This window comes from Ptychodera flava, chromosome 2, assembly GCF_041260155.1.
Source record: "Ptychodera flava strain L36383 chromosome 2, AS_Pfla_20210202, whole genome shotgun sequence".
Taxonomy (NCBI): Eukaryota; Metazoa; Hemichordata; class Enteropneusta; family Ptychoderidae; genus Ptychodera; species Ptychodera flava.
The window spans coordinates 27,948,318-27,972,390 of NC_091929.1; the positions used below are offsets into that span (position 1 = coordinate 27,948,318).

At 40.8% G+C, this 24,073-nt stretch overlaps 1 protein-coding gene across 2 annotated transcripts; it reads right to left on the reverse strand.

Moving 5' to 3' along the window:
- Positions 1 to 748: 748 nt before the first annotated feature.
- On the reverse strand, positions 749 to 14,399 carry LOC139118405 (insulin-like peptide). Of its 2 annotated transcripts, none has more exons than XM_070681713.1 (4): positions 13,974 to 14,399; positions 4,805 to 4,996; positions 3,705 to 4,336; positions 749 to 3,131 (listed from the first exon to the last, which is right to left on the reverse strand). In XM_070681713.1, exons 2-4 carry the CDS (start codon positions 4,992 to 4,994, stop codon positions 2,829 to 2,831), a joined length of 1,125 nt encoding a protein of 374 aa, XP_070537814.1. In that variant the 5' UTR covers positions 4,995 to 4,996; positions 13,974 to 14,399; the 3' UTR covers positions 749 to 2,828. The 2 variants fall into 2 exon arrangements, with proteins under 2 accessions (XP_070537814.1, XP_070537809.1); XM_070681708.1 differs by lacking the exon at positions 13,974 to 14,399 and adding an exon at positions 12,624 to 12,744.
- Between the last annotated feature and the right edge of the window lie 9,674 nt (positions 14,400 to 24,073).

Sequence of the window (24,073 nt, forward strand, 5' to 3'; positions counted from 1 at the left end):
ATTTCATTAAGTGTGGTATGATTTTTTCTCCATGGAGAATCCATCTTGTCATGTTAAGGAAGAACAAAGTATTATCAACTGCTTCACCCAAAGCTGCCCTTTAATAACAGAGTATCACTATTTGAGAAAAAAATCGAAAACTAAGGTCATCAACGTCATTTTTGGTACTATTGCCACTACAGCCACCACCATCACCATCACCTCCATCACAATCATCATCATCATCATCATCATCATCATCATCATCATCATCATCATCATCGACATCATCATCATCATCATCATCATCATCATCATCAATCATCATCATAATCATCATCATCATCATCATCATCGACATCATCATCATCATCATCATCATCATCATCATCATCATCATCGACATCATCATCATCATCATCATCATCATCATCATCATCATCATCATCATCATCATCATCATCATCATCATCATCATCATCATCATCATCATCATCATCATCATCATCACCACCACCACCACCATCATCATCATCATCATCATCATCATCATCATCATCATCATCATCATCATCATCATCATCATCATCATCATCATCATCATCATCATCACCACCACCACCACCACCATCATCATCATCGATTCATGACCACGATCGTTGCTAATAAGGACGACCAATGGCCGCTGTCAGAGGTAGGAACGGCTTTACCCCTATCGCAACTCATCTTGAATTGTTTTCTGTCAAGAATAAAGCAGTCGAGATGGAAATATTTTTCATTTATCTTTATTTATCACATCATTATGAAATGCAATAATTTACATATCTTCAGGGCACAGAATAAGCCATGCTTTTTAAGCCCCTGGTACAGGAGCTTCGTTACAACTGTTTCCAAATGTACAATGAACAGATTTAACTTGTGAAAACCAACACGAATATTTCGGCAAAGAAAATGGCAGTCGGCATTAATGATGACGTCGACATGGTAATATATCCCATAATACTTCTCCTCACAAGGAGCACGCGGCACTCAGTTATAATAGCAGTAATAACGGACAAACTGAAGATACTGGTTTGTAAATATTGTGATTTTTTTTTTCTGTACTGCACTTCTCTGTGTTACGCCATGTTTTTTTCTTGAAAACGCTAAAACCAGCGAATACACCCACTTTAGTATGTTCCAGAATTCAAGTTCACCAAAAACGGTGAAATATGGCGCGAATATCGGAAAGTATTCACAGGGTCGATTTGTTGGCAGTGAACAGTGCATAATGGACTTGGACCAAGTTCAAGTTGCTACTCACGAAGAGATATGTGATTGCTTTTTGGCTCTTTTTATTTCCATTATTCAACAGCACAGCGTTGAACTAGAAATTCTTTGGCAAACGAGGATATCTTTCCACTTCAAGTAGTGTCACTGGCTGTAAAGTGTCGTCCAGCGACATGACATCCGGGTATTTTTTGTAGTCTTAGTAGTGATTCTGCACAGTAGAGTTCTCGGCGTGCTTCAGCCATGCAATCGCTAGATGGCGCTGGTTGGTTTAAAGCTGCCAAAATTAGCTTTTACGTTGCAAAGAACCGCTTTGCTGACATATGGTGACGTTTGACTCGGTGTCGTCACCACAGCACAACATTACAGCAGAGAAAGTTTGTTTTTAAAGAAGCAGATCAAATTGATTTTGTCAAAAAAATGTAATTATAACGTTGAAAATTCAATGAACGGGTGATGGTTTATCAGAGAAAGTGATCGTAAATTAATTGGAAATACATACTCCAATTCTGCAGGAAACCAGAGATTCTGGAAGTGCGTTTGAGGGCGTTCTAATGATGTAATCGGAGTCAGGTAGGACGTAGCGAGACAAACAAATAAATTAAGTAAGTAAGACATAAATACAGTCCAATAGTTCGAGCGAGGTACTACCTAACCAATGACAAACTTTACACTGAGCATATATGATGCTGTAGTGTTCAATAATTGTAATTGGAAAGCGCGCATTACGCTCAAACGTTCAAAGAATTAAAGTACATCCACCGATGAGGTCGCTGTTCACAAAGGGAAACAATGCCCGTCGTAAATAACCTACGCACAGGAAGAAAATAAATATGAGAAACCTGTACTCAATGAAATTCCAAACAAATAAACAAACATGTAGACTGGCAGTACACGAATAATGACTTTTTACCACATTTATGGGGGTATGAAGGTGAAAAATATAGGTAATGCCATTTAACCAATTTTTTCGTTATGACTTAAATATCAATTTTTTGCGAGGTAAGCAGGAACAATAAGGAAAAAGAATAAATTATTGTCTCTCTGTATTGTCCTTCGTATCACCGTCATCTTTGAAATGCTTTGACGGTCCGTTTCCATGTAAAAATGCCGGGAAGTAAACACATGACAAAATTTACATAAAGTCATGGCGTTATGAGACTGAAGTCCACTAGCGAGGGTTTGATCAAGGTCCAAAATCGGAAAAAGCTGCCACCTCTCTCTACCGTAGACTAATGCCATGGTTCGGTAATTTGCCTTCAACGACAGTACATATTTTATCGTTTTTTTGTTTTTTGTTTCAATTATCACAGCGCCCTCTCATGTCGCAATTTTGGTTTCCTTCGCTTTCACACCTTGATTACTTTGGAATGTTAACTGTCCAGCCACACTCTTTGTCTGACTTTTCCGCGAACTCTTGTTGTATTTTCGCTAATTCTGGGTCAGCCAGATCAACAAAGAATCCCGTGTTATAGTTGAGGGCGCTCTCCGAGTCTACGATACCGCCACTGACAGTACGTCGGATGTTTCGGGATGAGGTTGTTAGATCATTGTTCACTGATCACCTCATGAGGGCGACACTATGCAGTCACTTCGACGCGTCTTGGTTGTCCACGCGGCCTGGTCAGTGGTTTGTGCCACACATCCATTTCCTCAGAATTACCTCCCTCGGCCGACGATCGAGAGTCGTCTGTTTGTTGCGAATGCCTGGCCTTTTTGACTTTGGTAGCGTTCCCGCCCTTTCTTGTCTTAGATTTGTTGTGCCTGTCGCGGCCTTCATACTCGAACTCACGATTGTCGACCATCCACCAGGATGAATCTTCGGTTTTCCTTGTAGCGTCAGTTTCACGCCTCGCCTCGTCTCCTTGAGGCCTTGTTAATGTCTACAGACGAAAAAATACGAAAATACAATGACTCTCGCATAATCATGAATAGTGCAGTGTTGATTCCCTTATTTGACTGACAATACATGTAGATATTCAAGGAAATACAATGTAGCTTTGTAATATCGACATTTTCGACAATTCAGTAAGGAGAGTGCTGAAGCAATATTGAAAACAAACTATACATTGTACTTTGTGATTTAAAAACCCTTGGCAAAAGGTCATACCATTCTTTTCTCCAGAAAATTGGTTTCCCAAGAAACCAATTGGTCCGTTAATTCGCTCACATTTGCAGAAATTTACACTTATTTCCGGCAAAACATCCATAAACGTTGTCGTGTTAAAAAGTAAACCCTACCAATACATTAAATTTTGAGTTGACAAATTACTGTGAATCGAATAGAATATTTGCAAAAAAAGTGTTACAGGACGAAATCGCTGTGTGTCGAGCAACGCCCCTTAGTTTCGTGAAAATATGTTGCAAATTACCCATGAACGCCTTCTCATGATATCGTTTTCTCAGATCTCGCGAGATTATCAGAGCCGTATTCTTTCGATGAGAATTGGTCTTACCTCCTCGTCACTTGTTGTCATCGATGAAACATACGTCGGTTTCACTTTCGTGCTGTTTTTCGATTTGGCACGAGACTTTTTTTTCTTGTTGTCTTCCGAAAGCTTTTTCTCCTTAAAAAGTTTCTTTGTTGGTGCCTTCTTGTGCTTCCTGAAAGGCCCCTTATCTCTCCCCAAATATTCTTCTCTCGAGTATTCGTCTTGGTTATCGTTCGTTTCCTCTGATTTCAAATCGTCATTTTCAGTCACAGATTCCTCAGATTCTGCGGATTTATCTTTGGACCTTGATTCCTCGATATCAACGTTATCCCTAGACTCCGATTCGAGACTTTTATCCAAGTCTGTAGTCGTCGGCTCGGGCGTTGGCTCTTCCGGATTTGCATTCGGCTGTTCGACTGATTCCGGATGATACTTTCGGTGATAGTCCTCCTCTTCCCATGTGCCTTCCTTGAAGCCCTCGATTTTCTTGGCTGGGTCAATGTCCTTTGGCCAGGGGGCGCAGTAGCTCTCAATCGTCGAGTAATCGCAGATTTTGTCGCAACATTCGACGACGATGAGGCCCGAGCCCCGCCGACGTTTAGTGCGCCCGCTACCGACACCAAAGAATCCGTTGGCTTCTTCTTGAGTTGCAAATACTGGAACGGAAGCAAAGTTCATACCAAGGTTAGATGGTAAAAATGATCCGTATTGTTGCTCAGGGATGACCTGTACTATTTTAAATATGATATCTCCATGAAATAGACCGAAGTCAGAGCAATTTTGCTGTCGTAATATATCTTCCCCTCACCTCCCCTCTACCTTCTCCTCCTCCTCCTCCTCCTCCTCCTCCTCATCATCATCATCATCATCATCATCAAGCCGCACGTCACAATCACCAGTTTCAGGATAGTTAAGATTAATACAGCCACCATCACTTACGATCTGTTTACCTGTCTATCTTCCCTGCCCCGAACTCCCTTCAACCTCCCTCACTCCCTATCGCCGTCTCGACTCCCTCCGTCTCACGACCCTTCCGCCCCTTCGCTAAGTTTTTGCCACAACAATGCCCCTGCCTCTTTGCCTGTCTGTCCGCTTCCCAGTCGCTGAATTTCATAGGTACGTACCTGTTTCCCGAGCCCTTCGACTTTTCTGCTGCCTTGATACGTCTGTGTAATAACCTCGTCCATGGCACACTAGGGCAAGCATGTCAGCCAAAGATCTTCCACAGAGACGGTCCCAGGCTAGTCCGTCGCCGCATAACGCAAAGATTAAGAGCGCAACTGTCATCATTTTACGTGGTGACGCCATCTTCATTTCTGTCGAAAATACAAGATAACATACAGATTGTTCAACGATATACCATCAATAACGTCGTAAGTATTGTAATTTATTTGTGCAGTGACGTGTGGATTATCGTGTTCCTATTTTATCGAGATCCATACTGAAATATAGCAGTCACCGAGTCTAAAAACTTAAAGTACAAATAGACAAAGGTATGAAGAGCGAGCATTTTCATCCAAATGCTTAATGAAATGTTTAGAAATATTAAGTAGATTGACGACAACATTTCATCACACTGTTAAGTTTCATTTCACGTGGGTGCGATGTGCGCAAAATCGTATGAAAATGACAACACAAGCAGAAGGTATGAAATAAAAATGTGTTTCCGGTAACGTGCCTCCGAAAATTATGGTAGGTGGGTCGGGGGAAAGTTTTTTTTATTTGTGTTGGGTGTGACCCATAAAATTGATAAAATTTAGAGAATTTAAGTTAACTTTTTTAAGTGCGAAAAATGTCAAGGTCTGCGGATTTTTCTAGGGAAGGTCGGGTTAGTGGAAACATATTTCTTATTTGACCGAAGATTACTAGCAATACAGTGAGGCAAGAGTCAAATTGCTGGCCTCATCTGTTTATAGAGGGCGTACATTTTTAAAATATGAACTGCTGGATATAGCCGGAATGAAACTACAAGTATATTGGCGCAATCACGGCAAACAAGGGTGATTTGAGGAATTGCCTAATGCATGGAAGGAAGAGTGAGGCAAGACCACTGGGCATGCGCATTCAACATGTTTACCAATATCGCTTTTACACTTAGCCGTCGATGTATCTGTGCCCACAGGGGCAGTCTTATTTACCGAGCGATTAATCCGTAAATATTATTATTGTGCGTTCCATAGTCTGATGAATGTACGCTAGCCGACAGCGTATGCAATGTTTGTGGCCGTTGCGTCAGTGTAGCGCGGCGAGCAAGTCGCTGACTACCGTCACACGAGTAACTTTGAAAACCTACGAATATGTTACAATTTCGAGTATTCAAACCAGCAATATTAACGGTAGATGAACAATCAGTATTGTTTTAAGGTAGAACGCACCTCGGGGACATACATTCGGACTCTCAAACTTTTACAATTCTCTTCTGATATACCACATGTTGGGGTTCATTTTAAAGCTCTTGGTGAATGAAAACTTTTCACCGGCTTAGTTTTTCGAAATTCAAAATTTTTTATTTTTCTCCATAGAGTTAACACAGGGATGGCGGCCATTTTGAATTTCTAATATCGGTAAATCTTGGGTAATTTGCTTCTCTAGTACCAAAATTTGCACGGTGACCCCCTATTTTTATCCTTGATTTTGAAAGAGAATGATTGAAAGATCCCTTGAGGAAAGTTAGAGCAAAAGTTTATGTCTTTCACTTTCGAGGTGCATATTACCTTATAAATATGTTGACTGTTTATTGTTTGACTGCTTGCGTATTTTTACCCCCCCCCCCAAGACATTTTAACAGAGTCATCAAGAATTTGCACGACTGAAGCTCTTTTGTAGCAACTTTTTATATCCTGAAGGCGCGTGGACCGTTACATCGCTGTACAGTAGCTCGACAAATAGTTACATAAAAGACAAGATGAAGTTGTGTTTGCATGATTGCATTGCACAAAACAAAATGTTATACCATTTTAAACTAATTAATCAGTTGAGTTGAGATGAAATGAAATTCCTCTTTGGTGATTTAATCGCGGAGTCTAGAAAATATTTTACCCTTCAAATTGAATAAGCTGCAACATAACATGATATCCTGGGTGGTCGAAGTCTAAATACAGCCGCAGAGATTTTCCCTTCGGGCGATAAAAAAAGACAATAACAGAAATGTTGGCGCGCGAAATAAATATTTGCGGGAGTTTCGTTTTATTTAAGAGATACAACGTTTGAATATTGTAGTTAAACTGAGAATCAGGAAAATGGCACTTGTATATTTTCCTATTTACGAACGAGTTCGGACCCATAACTCATATATGAATATTTATAATACGGCGCGAACTGTAAAAATGGATCAGAACTGGATGGAAAACAGAAACCGCACAGGTGTCGCCTGAGGGCGTTCAGCGACATGACAAGATGATGTTTCGCGCGTAGCATTGCCTAATTTATAGTATGTATTGATGCATGCCCTGTGCGCGTACGGGGGGGGGGGGGAGGGAGACAAGATGAAGTGCACGTTCACCTCCCAGTCTCGAGGCAGGACTGGCATGTCCCTAACCACTAACCGTTGCTATGACGACGAATACCGACGACATTTTTGTTTTGTTTTCCTTTAGAACACCTGAAGGTCCACAACTTCAAATGCCCAAATAAAAACGGTCTGTAGGTTTTTCACGACAAGTGTCCCCTCGAACAATGAACTTTGTGCTATAATAAATAAGCAGAGACAATCCTTGTTTACCAAGACCCGTGAACAGTGTATCCAAGGTTACATTCCGCGACCCAATCAATCTTGTTGCGCTACAGATTCAAAATAAGTCATTGACCGCAGGCGTTTCTTACACAATCCAGTGGGAATAAATCCAGGCCACAGGGTGTCCGTAGGTCTATAATTGCCCGCGATACTGCATTGAATATGCTGAAATATTTCAACCGCGTTGTCTCACCATAAATACGAAGGACGTCACGAAATCTCTATCACCTGAAATTTCTAAAACTTATTTGTATTTTTGTCATGGTTGTATAAAATGTAATTTCTTATTCTACTCGAAAAATAGCTTCTGCAGGTCCAGTATTCAACAAGTCATGTGAGTCATGTTCAATGCTATTGTTGAGAGCTGACTTTTCTCTGCACTAGAATTATCTTGTCAACGTTAGCATTGCATGTTGTACATGATGAGTACTATTTGCATGGCTAAAAAAAGAACTAGTGCTCCATGTTTTGACACAGTGTAGGAAAATATGAAAATGAACTTGTTGTCTAGAAAACTCCTGCAAATGTTACCAATTTACAAAGGCAAACTTACATTTCATTCAACTAGTCCATACTTTAGCGGGTATTGATTGATTATTCATTGTCTCTATTGAATTTTTATATCAACGATCATGAGATATTGTGTGCAACTTGTGGATTTCTATTATCTGCGTGTAAGGTATGCGCAATCACTGTTAGATTATAAAGGAATGCCGAGCACCCTAGAGATCACGATGTATTCTTTGTAAAGATACGTTGTTCTGATAGTGTGTAACGCGATAGGTGATTGGATAAGACGAGATCGTTTCAAATTGATACACTCTATTTTCTGTGACGACCAGCTTAACCCTACTTTGAGTGCTGTGATTTTCCCGCTAAATTTTTTAGTGCAACATTTTACCAATTTCTATGACTTTTTCTGTATTTTTTTGATAATTTTTGATCAAATGGACATCGCGATTTATCGGGTGCAGTTTTTTATCAAAATATTTGCAAGAGTCTGAAAAATAACAGGTGTATATTTTATCAAAGCGACAAAAATTGACTGGCGCGCAAGGAGTTAACCTATAAGTTATAAGCTTCTCTCGATGACATATCAAAGGAAGTCGTTTTGTTGCATTTTTTCTGTTCACTATTGCTGCTTCAAGTTCGCTCACTAACGGGAAGCAAGTACTGTGGTCTGACGCAAGTATTTTAATTCACAGCAGTTTGATACAAGGTAGACTCTGAGGTACAAGAGATTGCTTCAAATGCTCCTATTTGCTTGATTAGTTATGGATGACGTCATAGCACTATACTGCGGGATAAATGGACCCTGATCTGGACATACTGACTGATTGAGAACTACAGTCACCACTAGACAAGATAGCAAATAGCAAATATACAGGGCAAGGAATATGTTACTTTTGAGTACACATGTATGTATACATCTAAGTATGTACATTTAATATATATAAATATATATATATATATATATATATATATATATATATATATACACTCTATATATACTCTAAGTATGCATGTTTATTATATATCTATACATGTATATATGTGATATATGTTATATATATATATATATATATATATATATATATATATGGCTTTTATAATATACACACTGATATATTTAATATATGTGTATATTATAAAAAACTATTAAATATATATAACACTCATTACTTCAAGTACAAAGTAATGGTATCTGCTCTTTAAGTTTCATACATAAAAGTTCGTAGATAGGACACAGTATCTAGATTTTTTTCTGAATAAACTCTGGAAAACTTTGGCATTTGCTGTGTATTTTGTATTTGATTTTGTGTTTGTATTTTGTATTTGCCGCTGTGAATCTGATTCGGGATCTCTTTGCGTTCGAAAAGTTCAGATAATTTATTCGGCAACTCAATACCGACTTATCAGCAAGGCCAGGCATGCTCAAAAGTAAATCGTTCAGTGTTTGGGGACATCATTGTCGCAATTTCAGAAGCTGACTTTCGCTATGTCAGGTGATACGGAGCATGCGCAGAACGAGACACTTGCCCGTATCCCGAACGTCGATTCCCGTGTAAAACTAGCGTTCTATTTGTAGGTGCTAGTGCGGACAAGTTCGCGCTGACGTGCGTATCCCCCCGTAGACGATACAAGAAACAGTATATGGTTATTTCGTCACTAAACGGGAACGGTTTATATGCTTTGACCCTCCTAGGATATGATTACAATAGAGCCACCCTGGAAAAAATTTGTCTTTCAGAAATTTAGTTCCTTGTGAACCGAAAAGTACGCAGGATGGCAGAGCGATTTATCCTGTATATTGACGGAAATATAAACAGCAATGCGTTGTACAGCGTTCGTGAGCTGATGATGCAAGGCGGCCGTGAGACGACCCTGATCGTCGCCTGTCGCTGTATGCTTTCCCGATGCCCTCTGTGAATGTCTCATCGTCATCATGTGTTGGTCGAATCATGGTCACCGCGAATTGTGTGACCGACAGGGCTTGGTCACTTATGCGCATGCGCTAAAGGCAGGACTGGTCTACTAATTGGTCTCTGACACGTTTAGCTTTTACTACATTTTTGCATCAGCGAGGCCGAGCTAAAATTGGTGAACAGCGCAAATTAAAAGGCGGTCTCTCTTTCATTTTGTCCTAATTGGCGTACATGTTGTTTGGCACACTACATTTTGGGTTCACAAGGTGATCACCGCTGTCGGCGAATAGATCACATTCTTTCGAGAAAACGTAGCCCCACCTGGCAACTCAATAATGGTTAGAATGCCGTCAAGCACTTCGCCACTCATCTCTCTCTCTCTCTCTCTCTCTCTCTCTCTCTCTCTCTCTCTCTCTCTCTCTCTCTCTCTCTCTCTCTCTCTCTCTCAACATGCTTCATGAATATTACAGAAAACTGACAATAAATAAAGGGGTTAAAAAACGAAAAGAGAACTCCTGTTACATGCGCACCTATGCTGCTTCAAACCGCGCTTTTGCGCCATAAAGGTAGATGCAACTCGAGGATAGATATTAGGACTCAACTTTTACAACAGCATTTGGGTCTACCACTTGTGGAGATTCATTATGAAACTCATGGAGTAAATAAAATTTCACTGGCACATTTGTTTGTAAATCGAAAATTTACTTTTTTCTCCTTTGGGTTACACAGGGACGGCGGCCATTTTGAATTTCAAGTAAAGATCGGGCAATACAAATTTTGAACGGAGACACACCCCACCCCCGATTTTGATTTTGAAGGGGGAGGGTGTGTTTATAGTCCCCATCCAAAAAAGTTCGAGCAAATTTTTGTAGGTCTTTCAACTGCGGGGCGCGTACCTCCTTAATAATTTTATTTCTCTCACCCTTGCACCGTTTCCCAGGATATGCAACAGACGTTCGTAGGATGCACGTACCGCTAAGACGCGCACGTTACGTCAGAAGAGCAAGTGTGCCAGGAACCCAGACATACAATGCTAGCGTCCCTATAGCATGTATTGAGAATAGTGATCTATCGTTCGGAGTGTTTGTTTAGAAGATCGGGAGACAACGATTCGTAACTTCGTGCATTGTATGCAAATTATTCGTAACACTAAATAAATTAACACAGTGCTAATTACTGTAGTCCTCCTGCATAATTTGGAGTTTTACACTTGACGAGTATAGTCAGGCTGCATTCCTGTTCGCAAAGCAATTAAAATCATGAAAGAAAGCGCCGACTTGAGACATAGAAGAGTGACAATTACCGTAGCAGACACAATGGTTTCAACTAAAGGTGATTATCTGAATTCGAAATGCTTGTTTTTTTAATTGTTCCTCCAGTCGTCCGTCTATTGAGATGTAAGTTCGAACAGTTGTTTAGGTGTCGCCTTTGTTTTGAGAAGTCGTTTATTTCAGACTAACTTGCTTCAAAACCGTACGAGTTTCTTCAGAAGTTGGCCTGTGGGTTCTGAGAGAGCTCTGGACTCCCTGCCAACGTGCTGAATGAGAGCGCAGATTTCGCTAATTCGGCCCGCAGTGCTGTAAGGACGCAAATTGATGAGCGGCGCTGTGCCCGCCGTGGAGATGTCAGCACCCTTTCAGTCGGCGCTTGTGTGTCAGCGCAGTGTGGTGTGGTGGGAGCAGCTTCGTCTGGCGAGACACACACAATGGCAGACTATCCTTTTACGCGCGCAAACCGAGGTTGCACTTTTTTAGAAAGTGTTTGGCAAAACAGTAAATAATGAACAGCCTCGATCAAGTGTCTTGACCTTGTTCGAAGTGATGTCATTTTGTTTACGGCACTCTAAAAATGGTTCTCTATAAGGCGACATCTTCTGCTTGAAATAGTGTATTTTATTGCTTTTTTGTATAGTTTGGAGGCGAAGCATGACATTTGGTTACACGCGCAAGATTTGTCGATAAATTTGAAGTAAATCACGGTGTCTTTGTGTGAATTGTTAACTAGTTCCCATGTGCAAACTTTTTCAACGCTACGAAACGGCGCAGTCGCGTTTGTGGACGGGAATTCGAGTTCGGAGTATGCTGTCGACTGGTTGAAAATTTGTCAGCACAGAATGACCGCGATGTTGGCGCGAAATAACTTGCTAATTGCACTTACTGCCGACTTCTTCAAAGGCAAGATACGAACTCCTTGGTCTTGTTGGCGCTTTAATTGCATTTCTGCAATGCCAGTTCTTGGTGTTTCCCCGTCAGCTTGATGGGGGATGATGTCATCGATCGTGTTGCTACTTTTAATCAGACAGCCATGACCTCCTCCACCCTCCTCTTAAAAATAGTCGCTCGCGCAGGCCAGTCGTTCACAAATTGCCTAGCCTTGACGCTTGCCACATTGTCCTGCTACTCCAATATTTCTTGTGTCCGAAAAAGGTGACCCTAGAAGTCAACCCGAGCAATTCTGAAGTTCATTACCATACCAACTTCTTTTGCAGGTCTCAAAGAAAGACGCGCACGCCGCTTTTATCTCTTTTCCATTTTACCGTGACTGTTCTGTCAGTGCGCGCTCGCTAACACAACTTTCGCACCTATCGAGGGCCTTGAAGCACGTACACCACCCATTACAGTGAGTTAATAGCTATTTGCGGGTTCCATAGTAATCAATCATGAGGCAGCGGATCTGTATTTTGGGACCTCCACCGTCCATGGTTGCAGTATACCCAGTCAAGAAGTCGCATAAATCTATAAAATGGAAGGCTATAAATAACAGGTCGTGCATCCGAGCTCCTACCTTACTTCGGGCTTCGACGGCGTTCTTGGAAATGTTTCGACAGCACCTATGTCCGAAACCCGAACGTTGCGCGCACTTCAACGGTTTAGAAGGAAATGCCTCACTTGTGCATTAGATGGCACTTGTATACAATGTAACTCTACAATGTCACCGTCTTTGACTTTGAATTTGTGAAGTGACTAATACACGCAGTATGCTGAGTAATTCGTATGGCGATTGTGATTTCAAGAAGGTACGATAATTGCATGGATTTTTTTGGAGTTGATCAGTCGGGATTTTTTTGGACTGAGGAATTTCATTCTTTTTCGATAGTGAAAAGATGCGGTTATCGGTAAACTTCCGCTTGTCGACCCAGGGTGAGCCTGGCTCACTATTGACTAAAAATGGTTTACCGCAAAATTATAAGTACAGAAACGTCGCAAAAAGGGAGATTGTGTCTCCAAGACTAGCATCGTTTAGAGAAAATAAGAGGTTAATGAGAGAAATCTAAATTTTGGAAAAAAGGGGGCGATGTTTTCCGGTCTTCTAGAAGTAAGATTTCAGAATTATGACGCCGGCCCGCGTCTCTGCCATCTGAGAAAACCCAATGTTTAGTTTTCTATACACACTGGCTTCTGCTAGTTCCTGATCGCCGCAATAAATTTTCTCGCTGATTATTTTTGGGTGGGCACTGGACCAAAATGTAATGTGTCCTTTATATATAGTATCCCATTGAGCGTGAGTGTCTGGGAAAGCGAGCTCTGTTCGGGGACACCCGCCCAGTTGACGTAAATTGATAGTGCCGGACAACGAGAAACGTGCGTTTCACACGACGCCTGAAAAACAAGTTCGTCGCGGAGACCCAGACGGGTCTCTGGCCAAGAGCGTTTCCCATGGAAATAATCACGGCGGCAATTACAGTTGATTTGCTGAAAATATTGGGGTTCATAGAGAGCCCCGAGCGTTCTCGTCGATGCAAAATGAACATTCGTCCCCTTGATGTCGGGCAGTCGGTTGGAATCGGGGTGAGATCAGTGCAGCGTGTACAATGCCAGCTGGCCTTCCATTCAACCTACAAGCTTTCACCGCGTTTGAAGTGTCACCCACGCGCGGGCAATTGTGACTTCAATGCGGGTAGATTATGCGGTGAAACGCTTCACTGATAGCCAATGCCAAATCACAGACTTCCCACGTCGAGCTATCCTTTAGACACGTCGACAGCACAAAAACCCAGTAAAGCACGTGAAAAACACCGGAGTCGGTAGGGCGGGGGTTAAAAGTTCACATTCTAAAGTCCACGAATAGTACACGATAAAATTTGACAAAGCATGACAGAAATTCATCTGTTCAAACAGAGAAAAATATACCTACCTATTTATCAGGTATGTCCGAATCGAGATTCCTACCGCCCAGAAGACTTCACGGTCATCAGCTGCGGAGAGCACCCTTCATCCGATGCTGTTGTTAAAACCTGTCGATCGCTCTGTCTGGACGAGAATGACATCGGTTGGTGTGGCGGCTCGCCTATTTATCGGGGTCAAATAGCTTGTTTGTGCTATATGTTAATTGTTTCGATATTAATCAGCCCCCTGTTTTCCACACCATGTGTCTAATTGCGAAAGATAGCCGAAGACCTATCTCTGGTCTTGCCCGCGTCTGCTCAGAGCATGGCTCTGTAAACTGATTAAAATCCCACACGCACTGTAACATTATTTTTGTGTGGGTGTCGGACGAAACCGCAAAAAAGGACTAATTCTGGCTATTTCTTCACTTAAGCGTGTGGCGGACGTCCATTGTTTGTTCAATTGCATAATTTCACTTATTTTAAGTTTGGAAAGCGGACCGAACGACGCGCTTGTTTGTGTCTCTACAATTCGCCAATCCGCGTGGCATTACTAAGCGGCAACCAATAAGAGCGCAGTGTGGTGCCTGTGGGAAGGTCAACCCGATTCGTCACAAAGTCGACCATAGGCGGGCGAGCCGATAAGCGTAGCTTGTTTCTTGGGATTTTCCAATCGCTCTTGTTATGCGTGTCACGTTCCCAAGTGACGCGCAAGACTTCCCCAAATTTACGATTTCTCAACTAATCGAGATAAACAGAATTGTAACAATTTTTTTTCTGCATATAAGACTTTTTCCCGCCAAAAATAGATTGCGATCGTTCCTTGGGAGCCACAGTCACAAATCCGACAAAAATACACTTATGCTGACGTCACAGAAATAGCACTCAAAATGCTGTCAATTCAGTTTGAAATGTGCTTTAATCATACAAGCTGAAAAAAATCTTGGAATGAATAATGTTCAGCTCAAATAACTTAGACGTTGGCATACGTACAAATAACACTTTAAAGTTAATATAAAGGATGTAGATATGACGATTGATATGCCTGCGGTCAAAATAAACACTTCGAAATCTTCTGTAGTTCACGAGACCTCACGTGTGATATGTAGTTCTGTATTCGATGATCATCTTTAGTAATGAAATGACACTTTGAATCAAAACATGCATTTCAGTTGACGTTTACTCGAGCGAGTCACCCGGCACAAAGTCTGGCAAGTTCAAGTGCACCAGTTGCGCGATTTCTGCAGTACACCGTGGTTGTATAATTTTGATGGGTTCACAGAACTTTTAACTTTTCCCAAGATGTGTGAACGTTCGGTATGAGCATGCGACCCCAAAAGTTTCTCTGAAAAAAGTTAAACGAATTTGTTGATTTTCAGAATACAAAATCTCGGCTGTCATGAATACTAGTTCAGATGATGATAATTTCCAAAATTACCACAAACAAATTTCAGTGAAAGGCGAGATGACTATTTACCATGACTACCATAGCTCCATCATGGTAATCGGTTGTAATTGTTTCAAATTGATAAGTAATGATCGGAGAAACAGATAATGGCACAACAAATAGAATGACGTCAAATGATCTTAGAGGACAGTCATTAAGTGGCCCGGGCAGATCTGTCGTGGAATCAGGACCGGTGCATCGCATGAGCAAGAATTTGTGAAGTTGATGAGATCACTTCAGGACCAGATTTTCATGCCAAAATAAAGTCAACCTTGACCCCTCTCACGTTTTATCGTATTTGAATATGAACTTATGATCTTATGGGGAGGGAACCGAGGGACCAAAATGTGACATTGAAATCTACATCAACTTGAATTTAGTTGGTTGGCAACATGTTGATGCTACCAAAAAGAGGTCGTAGTGATGGAGGTTCTTCAGCCATGACAAGGCAGCGTAAACTTTGGTATATTATAATAGTGTTCCATTATCTGAATTTTTTGCCAGGATCGTTTTGCACTTATAGTAATTATTTACAACTCTCTCTCTCTCTCTCTCTCTCTCTCTCTCTTCTCTCTCTCTCTCTCTCTCTCTCTCTCTCTCTCTCTCTCTCTCTCTCTCTCTCTCTCTCTCTCTCTCTTCTGTTTTTGTTGTGTGTTTTGTGCCAACAACTTGAATCAATTACATATGGACACTATATATATATATATATATATATATATATATATATATATATATATATATATATATATATATCTGATACATATATGTATATATTTGTACAAATATATATATAGTTATGATATATATATATATACATATATATATATATATATAAAACTATATATAGGTCTGATACATATATGTATATATTTGTACAAATAGATATATATAGTTATTATAATATATATATATATATATATATATATATATATATATATATATATAGTTGTGATACTAGAAGACAATTATTCTACTAATTCTCAAAATATAGCTCTTTCAGGAACTATCGAACATGACCTACTATTTTTTGACCTAGTGCCAGTCAGACATAAATAGTCCTGATACGATTTATGCGTCTGACTATGGCAGCAAATAGCCACTTGCTGTCTCAAGACGGGACGAAGTGCTCCAAGCCGTCAAGGTTTCGTCCTATTGTGCTTTCTGAAAAAAAAAACTTCTAGTAGCGATGTCCAGGCATCGAACTGACTACGGAAGGTCTTTCGTGCAATTATTGAGCGTCTACACACAAAAATCCAATGTATATTCTAACGAAAAGGAAGAATTCCCCAGCGGGCGGCGGAAGCCGTCTGATCTCAGACTACGAGGAATTTTTTTATAGCCGCCTAAGCTCTGATCGATATGTGACAAGGGGACCTGAGGTGTGCGAAGTATCCGGTATATATCTCGGTGGAGGTAGTTAACAATGAATTGTGTACGTTTACCTCCAACGGTTCTCGTTAAACCATTATTCTACTTCCCGTTTACACAGATTTTCGGTCTTAATCGAGAGTGAAATATTCGAGCATCTGAACCCCGGGGAGGCAAGCTTAGTGTCTGACGGCCAAAGAACAAAAAGAACCTTGTGCTGTAAGTTATTGGGGGAGGAGAAGGAATGCTTGGTTGGCTTCCAGCGGATTGGAGGGGAGGGAGGTACCCGCAAGCCTAGGGTTGTTATGATAAGCTTTAATCGCTACCCTCCAAGTTTCAAAGAAGTGTGAAATCAGACCAATAAACATGTTTGGCCGAACTTATTGTATTTACCCCTTGGTAACGCGTGTCTCGGAGTATAAATATTGTCAACCATGTTATGACGTAACTGCACACCCACGGGCAACCACTGAGGGGCAGCCGACAAAGTTCCTCCCCTACGAAGATTTTCAATCGGTTTCTTGCCGGGCGGAGGGGCACGTTTCCCGTCACAGCGGCTATGAGAGGGCGGACAAGCAATTTTTTATGATTAAAAGGGCGGGGAAATTATTTCTTGATATTATTTTGCCAATATGATTACTTGGAAAAATTCCGATCAACTGGCTTTGAGTGGTGTTTGGTCGTTCGCCGGCGGAGAAGGAAAAAATAACAGGAAGGAATTGTACAGTTGTTGGGATTCTGGTGTGGAAAAATCGATACTTTTGAATCGGGAAGAGGGCTGGCAGGAGTTTTCCAGGTGGAGAGGGTGGGAATTTTGTTCTTAAAGTTGTAGCATCAGTGTAGTCGTCCACAGCTAATTCGACATAAAATTTAATTTCATTTTTATTGTGATACCGTAGATAGTATATTTTAAGTGTAATGTAAAATTGTCTGGTTGGCTGCCCCTATACCGTCGAGCGCTGCTGGGACGTTGCGAACTTGCACCGGAAAGAGGGCTTTTTTCTGCCGAGAACCACCGCAGAGATATTCGGAAGGTCAACTGATAGTTCCTCTTACACCCCTGCTTTGCCGCGTTAATCTTTCCTCATTACTGCTCATACACACCAAATAATAGTGCTTCCATTAGGAAAAAAACCGCAGAGCGGGTAGGTAGCAGAGTGCTCAGCGGTACGTGCTGTCCTCCCGGCCACCAGGCTCGCTTTTCTTTTCTTTCATGCAACCGATGCATAACGGTCGAAAAGTTGTTTACGCCAAGTGTAGTAAAAAACGGCCCTGTGTTTACTGTTTTTGCGTAGTCATGGCGTCCCGCCAGAACAATGACAAAACTCCAACAAGCCCTTTAGTCAAGATAATGCACGTAGACACGTTGGAATGCCACGAACAAGCTTATTTACATATTAAATGAACCAAATTTGGTCCCCGTAGACTAAAGAATTCAGAGGTGACTAAACAGTACCCTAGAGTAAATTGAAGGCCTTTAAGGTACAAAACGCACCTCGAAGATGCAAGTCTTAATCTTTTCCTCATATTTTGCAAGATATAATATCGAATTAATGTCTAAGAGAAATCAAGAAGACATGACAAGAAATTGACCTGAGAAGAAAAATGCGACAACTTAACCCAGTCTGGTGTTCAAAAACTATAAACTGTAGCAATTCTGATGTTTGCCCTACGGGGAAAAGTTCATTTATCTTAATGACAGGGCGGTGAAACGTCACTTTTTTGCACTCAGGCTTCTAGATGAATCGACGCGAGCGGAAAGACAACTTAACCTGAAAGAATGGAACCAGAGTAGTCGTCTCCCTGGAACACTTAGCCTTCGCTTGAAATAAGTACCGACATGGGGCTACTATTCAACCGCCTTTTGTCCCCTAATTTATCACCTGTCCGACAAGATTTTGTCAATGCGGTGGCTTTACAGCAGTTCTCACACGCTCAAAGATGGAAACCCAGTGGGAAAATGTTGCAATTCTAATTGTTCACAACTCTTCTGTCCTGCGGTTTTTCCCTTCGCACAGTTAAAGGTACAGTTCTCAATCCCTGGTTTTCGGATTAGTTATTGTCTATATTGAGTTCTTACATAGTGTCAGCTCTTTGTTTTCCATTGACATTTTTATCAAGTTAGTCAATTTGCTTATTTGCATATAGATAAGGCTGAAAAATGATCTGCCCCTTAATAAATAATATATATATATATATATATATATATATATATATATATATATATATATATATATATATTAAGCGTGTAAGGGATAGGTGTATACACATATACGCATTAATATCAAAGTTTTGCATATATAATAGCGATACTCACGACTGCAAAAGAATACAATACTAAAACATATCTCAATTAGATTTTGATTGAAGACTTTGCCTTCCTAGGTTAACATAATATGCCATGAGTCCGAGTTAGAGCTTATAGTTGTCTCGTGTAGACTACGACTCTAAGATTCAGTTTCGGCTGGCAAGTCGAGGTTCAATACCGACGTTCAGTGACGTGTACTTCGGTGTTGTGCCCCTTCAGTCTAGATTGGACGTCGGCCAGCGCTGCAGCGTTTCGGTAGATGATTTCATGGCGTTGAAAGAACTCCACTCGTTTTAAAATTGCTTTCCTTTTTTCAAACAAATAAGGATCCAAAATTTCAGGTCATCTGTATTTCGCCATAGACTAAAACCACATGAAGGTGCATAGTGCATACGTTTCTTTCAAAATTCTTGGGAACATGCGTAAAACCAGGATCACCTGGTCACGTGACCGAAAAAAAGTAGTCAAAGTAATTAGGCGGGAAAGCCGGAAGAAGATATCGTGTGACAACTTGTATCTTACTAGACTTGGTTCAAGTCTGTGATTTGTGAATGTTTGAGTGGAGTGAACGCAATGATTTGTATTTTGCTTTCATGTGAAACGCACGCGTGAGTGGACGCGATGAGTAGGGTGAACGCGATGAGTGGAGTGAACGCTATACAGCGGAGTTTCACCCGGAATCACAGACTTGGCTTTCTTGCAGGGTTTGCGTTGCTATAAATTATTCATGAGATGACGTTTTCTTTACTCATATATTATTCATAAGATGACATCACTAAATTTTACACATTGGGAGGAGTTACCAATTGACCCACACGAGACGTGTATAAAACTCACATGGCGTTGTTGACAAAATGTCGAGTGCGATCACTCCCACAAAAGTCAGCACGACCTCTGTTCTATCACCGAAAACGCGTGAAAATATGTGTTGTTTGTGGGGCCCATGTTACAAAATGCGAAAATCGTGGCCGGTTATTCAAGGATGGAAAAAGACACCGTCCTTACAGTTGGAGCCTGTTCTCTTACGTGCCCGAAGCGATGGGAATCAAAACAATGTGGAGCGACTTCGTATGTCAGTGATTTTCCGCTGCCGGTTGGTGTGCAGACGAACACATCTTTTCCCTCAATGTAACTCTCAACAAGCTTTCTTTGGTAATCTCGCATGATTAGCGGTGGTCGACCGATCAGTTGTAAAACGCGGTGGATGTACGAACGTGATGCTATTATTCGCCCAGATATAAAACGTACTCGATGTCTAGCTTTGCACGGAGATGACAACAAACTTTTCAATGCATGCAGAGGTTTATTAGCAAGCGTTCTTCTTATTGGCCAGAATAACGGCGGGGGGTGTCAATCATTTTGTATTTGCTCTACGTCACTGTGTACACAGTCCGTCTCACCGCCTGTACTTTGCAAGAAGTCCAAGTCGGTGAATCCGGCAGAAACTAACTCACTACTGCGCAGACTCAAACGTGACGCATTCAATCGCTGGGAAAACCTGGCGTGAGCTGCCAAATTCCGGATAGGTTTGTACGAAATAGGAGAGACACAAGAGAAACTATTATAAATGATTTTATTTTTTAAAAATTCACCGACTTGAACCAAGTCTAGTATCTTACTTAAAAGTGAATTAACCTTCAGTGATGACTGTTACACAAGTACTCCGCAGTGTCAGTTTTTGCCCCCTCAGAAGAAAACGTGACCGCGGTATCCTCTTTTGGATGATCTTTAATTTTAGATGTACCTTCTATCCCGATTTTGTGTTATTTGTTCTCATGTCTTAAGGTAATATGCACCTCGAAAGTGAAAGACTTAAACTTTTGCTCTAACTTTCCTCAAGGGATCTTTCAATCATTCTCTTTCAAAATCAAGAATAAAAATAGGGTGTCACCGTGCAAATTTTGGTACTAGAGAAACAAATTACCCAAGATTTACCGATATTAGAAATTCAAAATGGCCGCCATCCCAGTGTTAACTCTATGGAGAAAAATAAAAATTTTCGAATTTCGAAAAACAAAGCCGGTGAAAAGTTTTCTTTCATCAAGAGCTTCAAAATAAACCCCCACATGGGGTATATCAGGAGAGAATTGTAAAAGTGTGAGAGTCCGAATGTCTGTCCCCGAGGTGCGTTCTACCTTAAATACACTCTCTTTTTCTTCTTCCCAGGTCATGTCGACATGTTTATTACTCGACTCGTTCGTACAGGTTGCATTTGTTTTGTGTCGTTGATTTAGTAAAGATTATTCATCTGTCAACACAAACACTGCTGAAATATAAACGATTGTCTTAGGAGGGCTACAACTTTCTAATACTGTATTTCACATACTGTAAAATGAAGAACGGGGAATGCATTTGTTCAATTGAACAAAATTAAGGTAGAATGCGGCTCGGGACTCTGCATTTTTCAAATTCTTTTTTATCCACCACTAGTTGGGAGGGGCGCTCATTTTGAAGCCCTTGAACAAAAAAACTTTAACCATCTATTTTGTTTTTACTTGAATATTTTATTTTTCTCCATAGAGTTAACACAGGTATGGCGGCCATTTTGAATTTCAAATATCGGTATCTTGGGTTATTTGTTTCTCTAGTACCAAAAGTTGCACTGTGACCCCCGACTTTTATTCTCGATTTTGAAAGAGATCGTTGAAAAAGTTGAAGAAGTCTTTCACTGTTTAAGTCTTTCACTGTCGGGGCGCATCTCAGTCAAATATATGAAACAGTAATGCATAGTTTATAAACTTATACGTATCAAGTTTTATTACAAACCTTTACACGCCTTCTCTTGTACAATATATATCTGTGAATCTATTTTCTTTATTTACAAAGAATCGGAGGAACTTACAATCGGGGCGAATTTTGACTCAGGTATGTGAGGAGCTATTAAAGCTAACCTTTATGATAATCACGAACATGTAAACTATCAATAGGTATTATGGGAGTATTATCCCTTCTGTTTGCCAGCGACGTGTCGATGACCTCGTAAAACTGATAGAAAGGTTACTTTGCAGGGCTTGAAATACTCTAGGGTACACTCTGCACCACGCATGCTCACAACACCTCCGATCGTGCAGGTAAGATTGCCAGACCAAGTAATTAAGCATATATTCCGATATTCGTGCTAAATCGCCCTGTTTTTGGTAATTTTGACCGGTAAAAGTTTCACATATCTTAATGTTTTGTTACAATTAAAATCAATTCACTGGCAAGCCCGATCACATCAACACACTGACAGGAGTATGAAGTCTACATACTGTGTCCCAGGAGTTGACCGAGAATTCTTGGGCAAAGATGGTAACAGACACACAGGATCCGAAGTTGGTCATATGGTCCATGAGGGAAAGAGAAAATTATGTGGAATGATTGGCTGGATAAAATTGAATATATTCTTTAAGAACTATAACACGACCACTGTGCATACACTTTGAAGCAGTGCGTGTTGAATCTATAAAACCCAACACGCATGCGCATAATGCACGTGGACAACAATATTTTTCGGGCCCGAAACAAGTCGATCTTTCTTACGAGAGTGATACTTTCATCTTACAAGTACATCTAACAAAATGTCAAGTACACAAGGAAGCAAATGACAGTGATGTTAAAATACATAAAATAGACGCAGAGGAGATACAAATTTTTTGCGTAAATGTTATACGCTGGTTTGATAATATCAAGTTAATTATCATGGTTGAGTATTATCGCAGTCATTATTTCGACCACGATTATTGAGTCATTCCTTTGGTCTGCGAATTTTCTCATCGATTCGATGCTCTAAAATGGTAAAAAATTGTAGGGGATCGAGCGTTAGGGCTTTTGAAGAGTTTGTGAAAAAATGGAACGAAAATTATGCGCGACAACCAAACTGTTTTGCCGCATTGTAGTGTTTAAAACAAAATCCGCTGCGTGCGGGAAAATGAGGAATTCTGGGAAAAAGTACGGCGCAACTACATGTAAACCCCTAAAAGTTCATCAACTCGTGACATATACAAAAGAGAAAATGCAGGGTGACATTCTGGCCACCCTGTCGTAAACATGTAGTTATTGCTCCTCACAAACAGTAGACCATTCAGAATGTTCGTCGTTGGAAAGGGCGCAGGTTATTAAATACAAAAACAGTTTATCCAAGCAATCCCAGATACGGACACAACAGAACCCACCACCATTTGCAATGATGAGAAACTGCTGCGCACAGCGCGTTACGTGATGTACACGTGTATTTAATCACTGTATCAAACGTTGGGGATTTAAAAAATATCGCAAATCTTTACCACCACAATCACATGCAGCAAGCCAGGCGAATCCCATGTAAGTGACGAACTAAGCCCACAATAGAATGTGTATTATGCAATCTCTTTCCCAGACACTCCACAGGGAAGATATTCTCTGAGGACACCAGTCAATGACAAACGAGTTATATTTTTACCCCGGCAGACGAGGCGTAAGTCGACCCCATTTGTCGCCGTGCAAGGCCGAGACCGATCGGAAGTCCCGGCCCGTCTCCAGCTAACAATATATTCTGAATCGCGTCCAAGTTGCTATGTCAACGGCGGATTAAATTTATTATGAGTATGTATGTATGTAATATGTATGTATATATATATGTATTATGTATGTATGTATGTATGTATGTATGTATGTATGTATGTATGTATGTATGTATGTATGTCAGGGCTCGAAATTAGCGGTAGTCCCGCGTCCACAGACTACCAACTTTTCCCTGGGGCTACCAAAGTCCATGAAATGGTAGCCCACACGGACTACCAAAGCCTGGGACAGGAAATTACTTAGTGGGCGACATGATGTTGATCGCTGACGCCACTACACATGCTATACCGACGATCATACAGTCAACCCAGCTGGACACAGAAAGGACATGTCGAATTTGTTGCGACAAACTTTCAATAAAATATCATTTATATCTGAACTGATGTACTTGGATAACAGGCTCGAGAAATGATGGCCAATGAAAATTCATTTTCATATTTATTTAGTCACAATTTATCAATCAC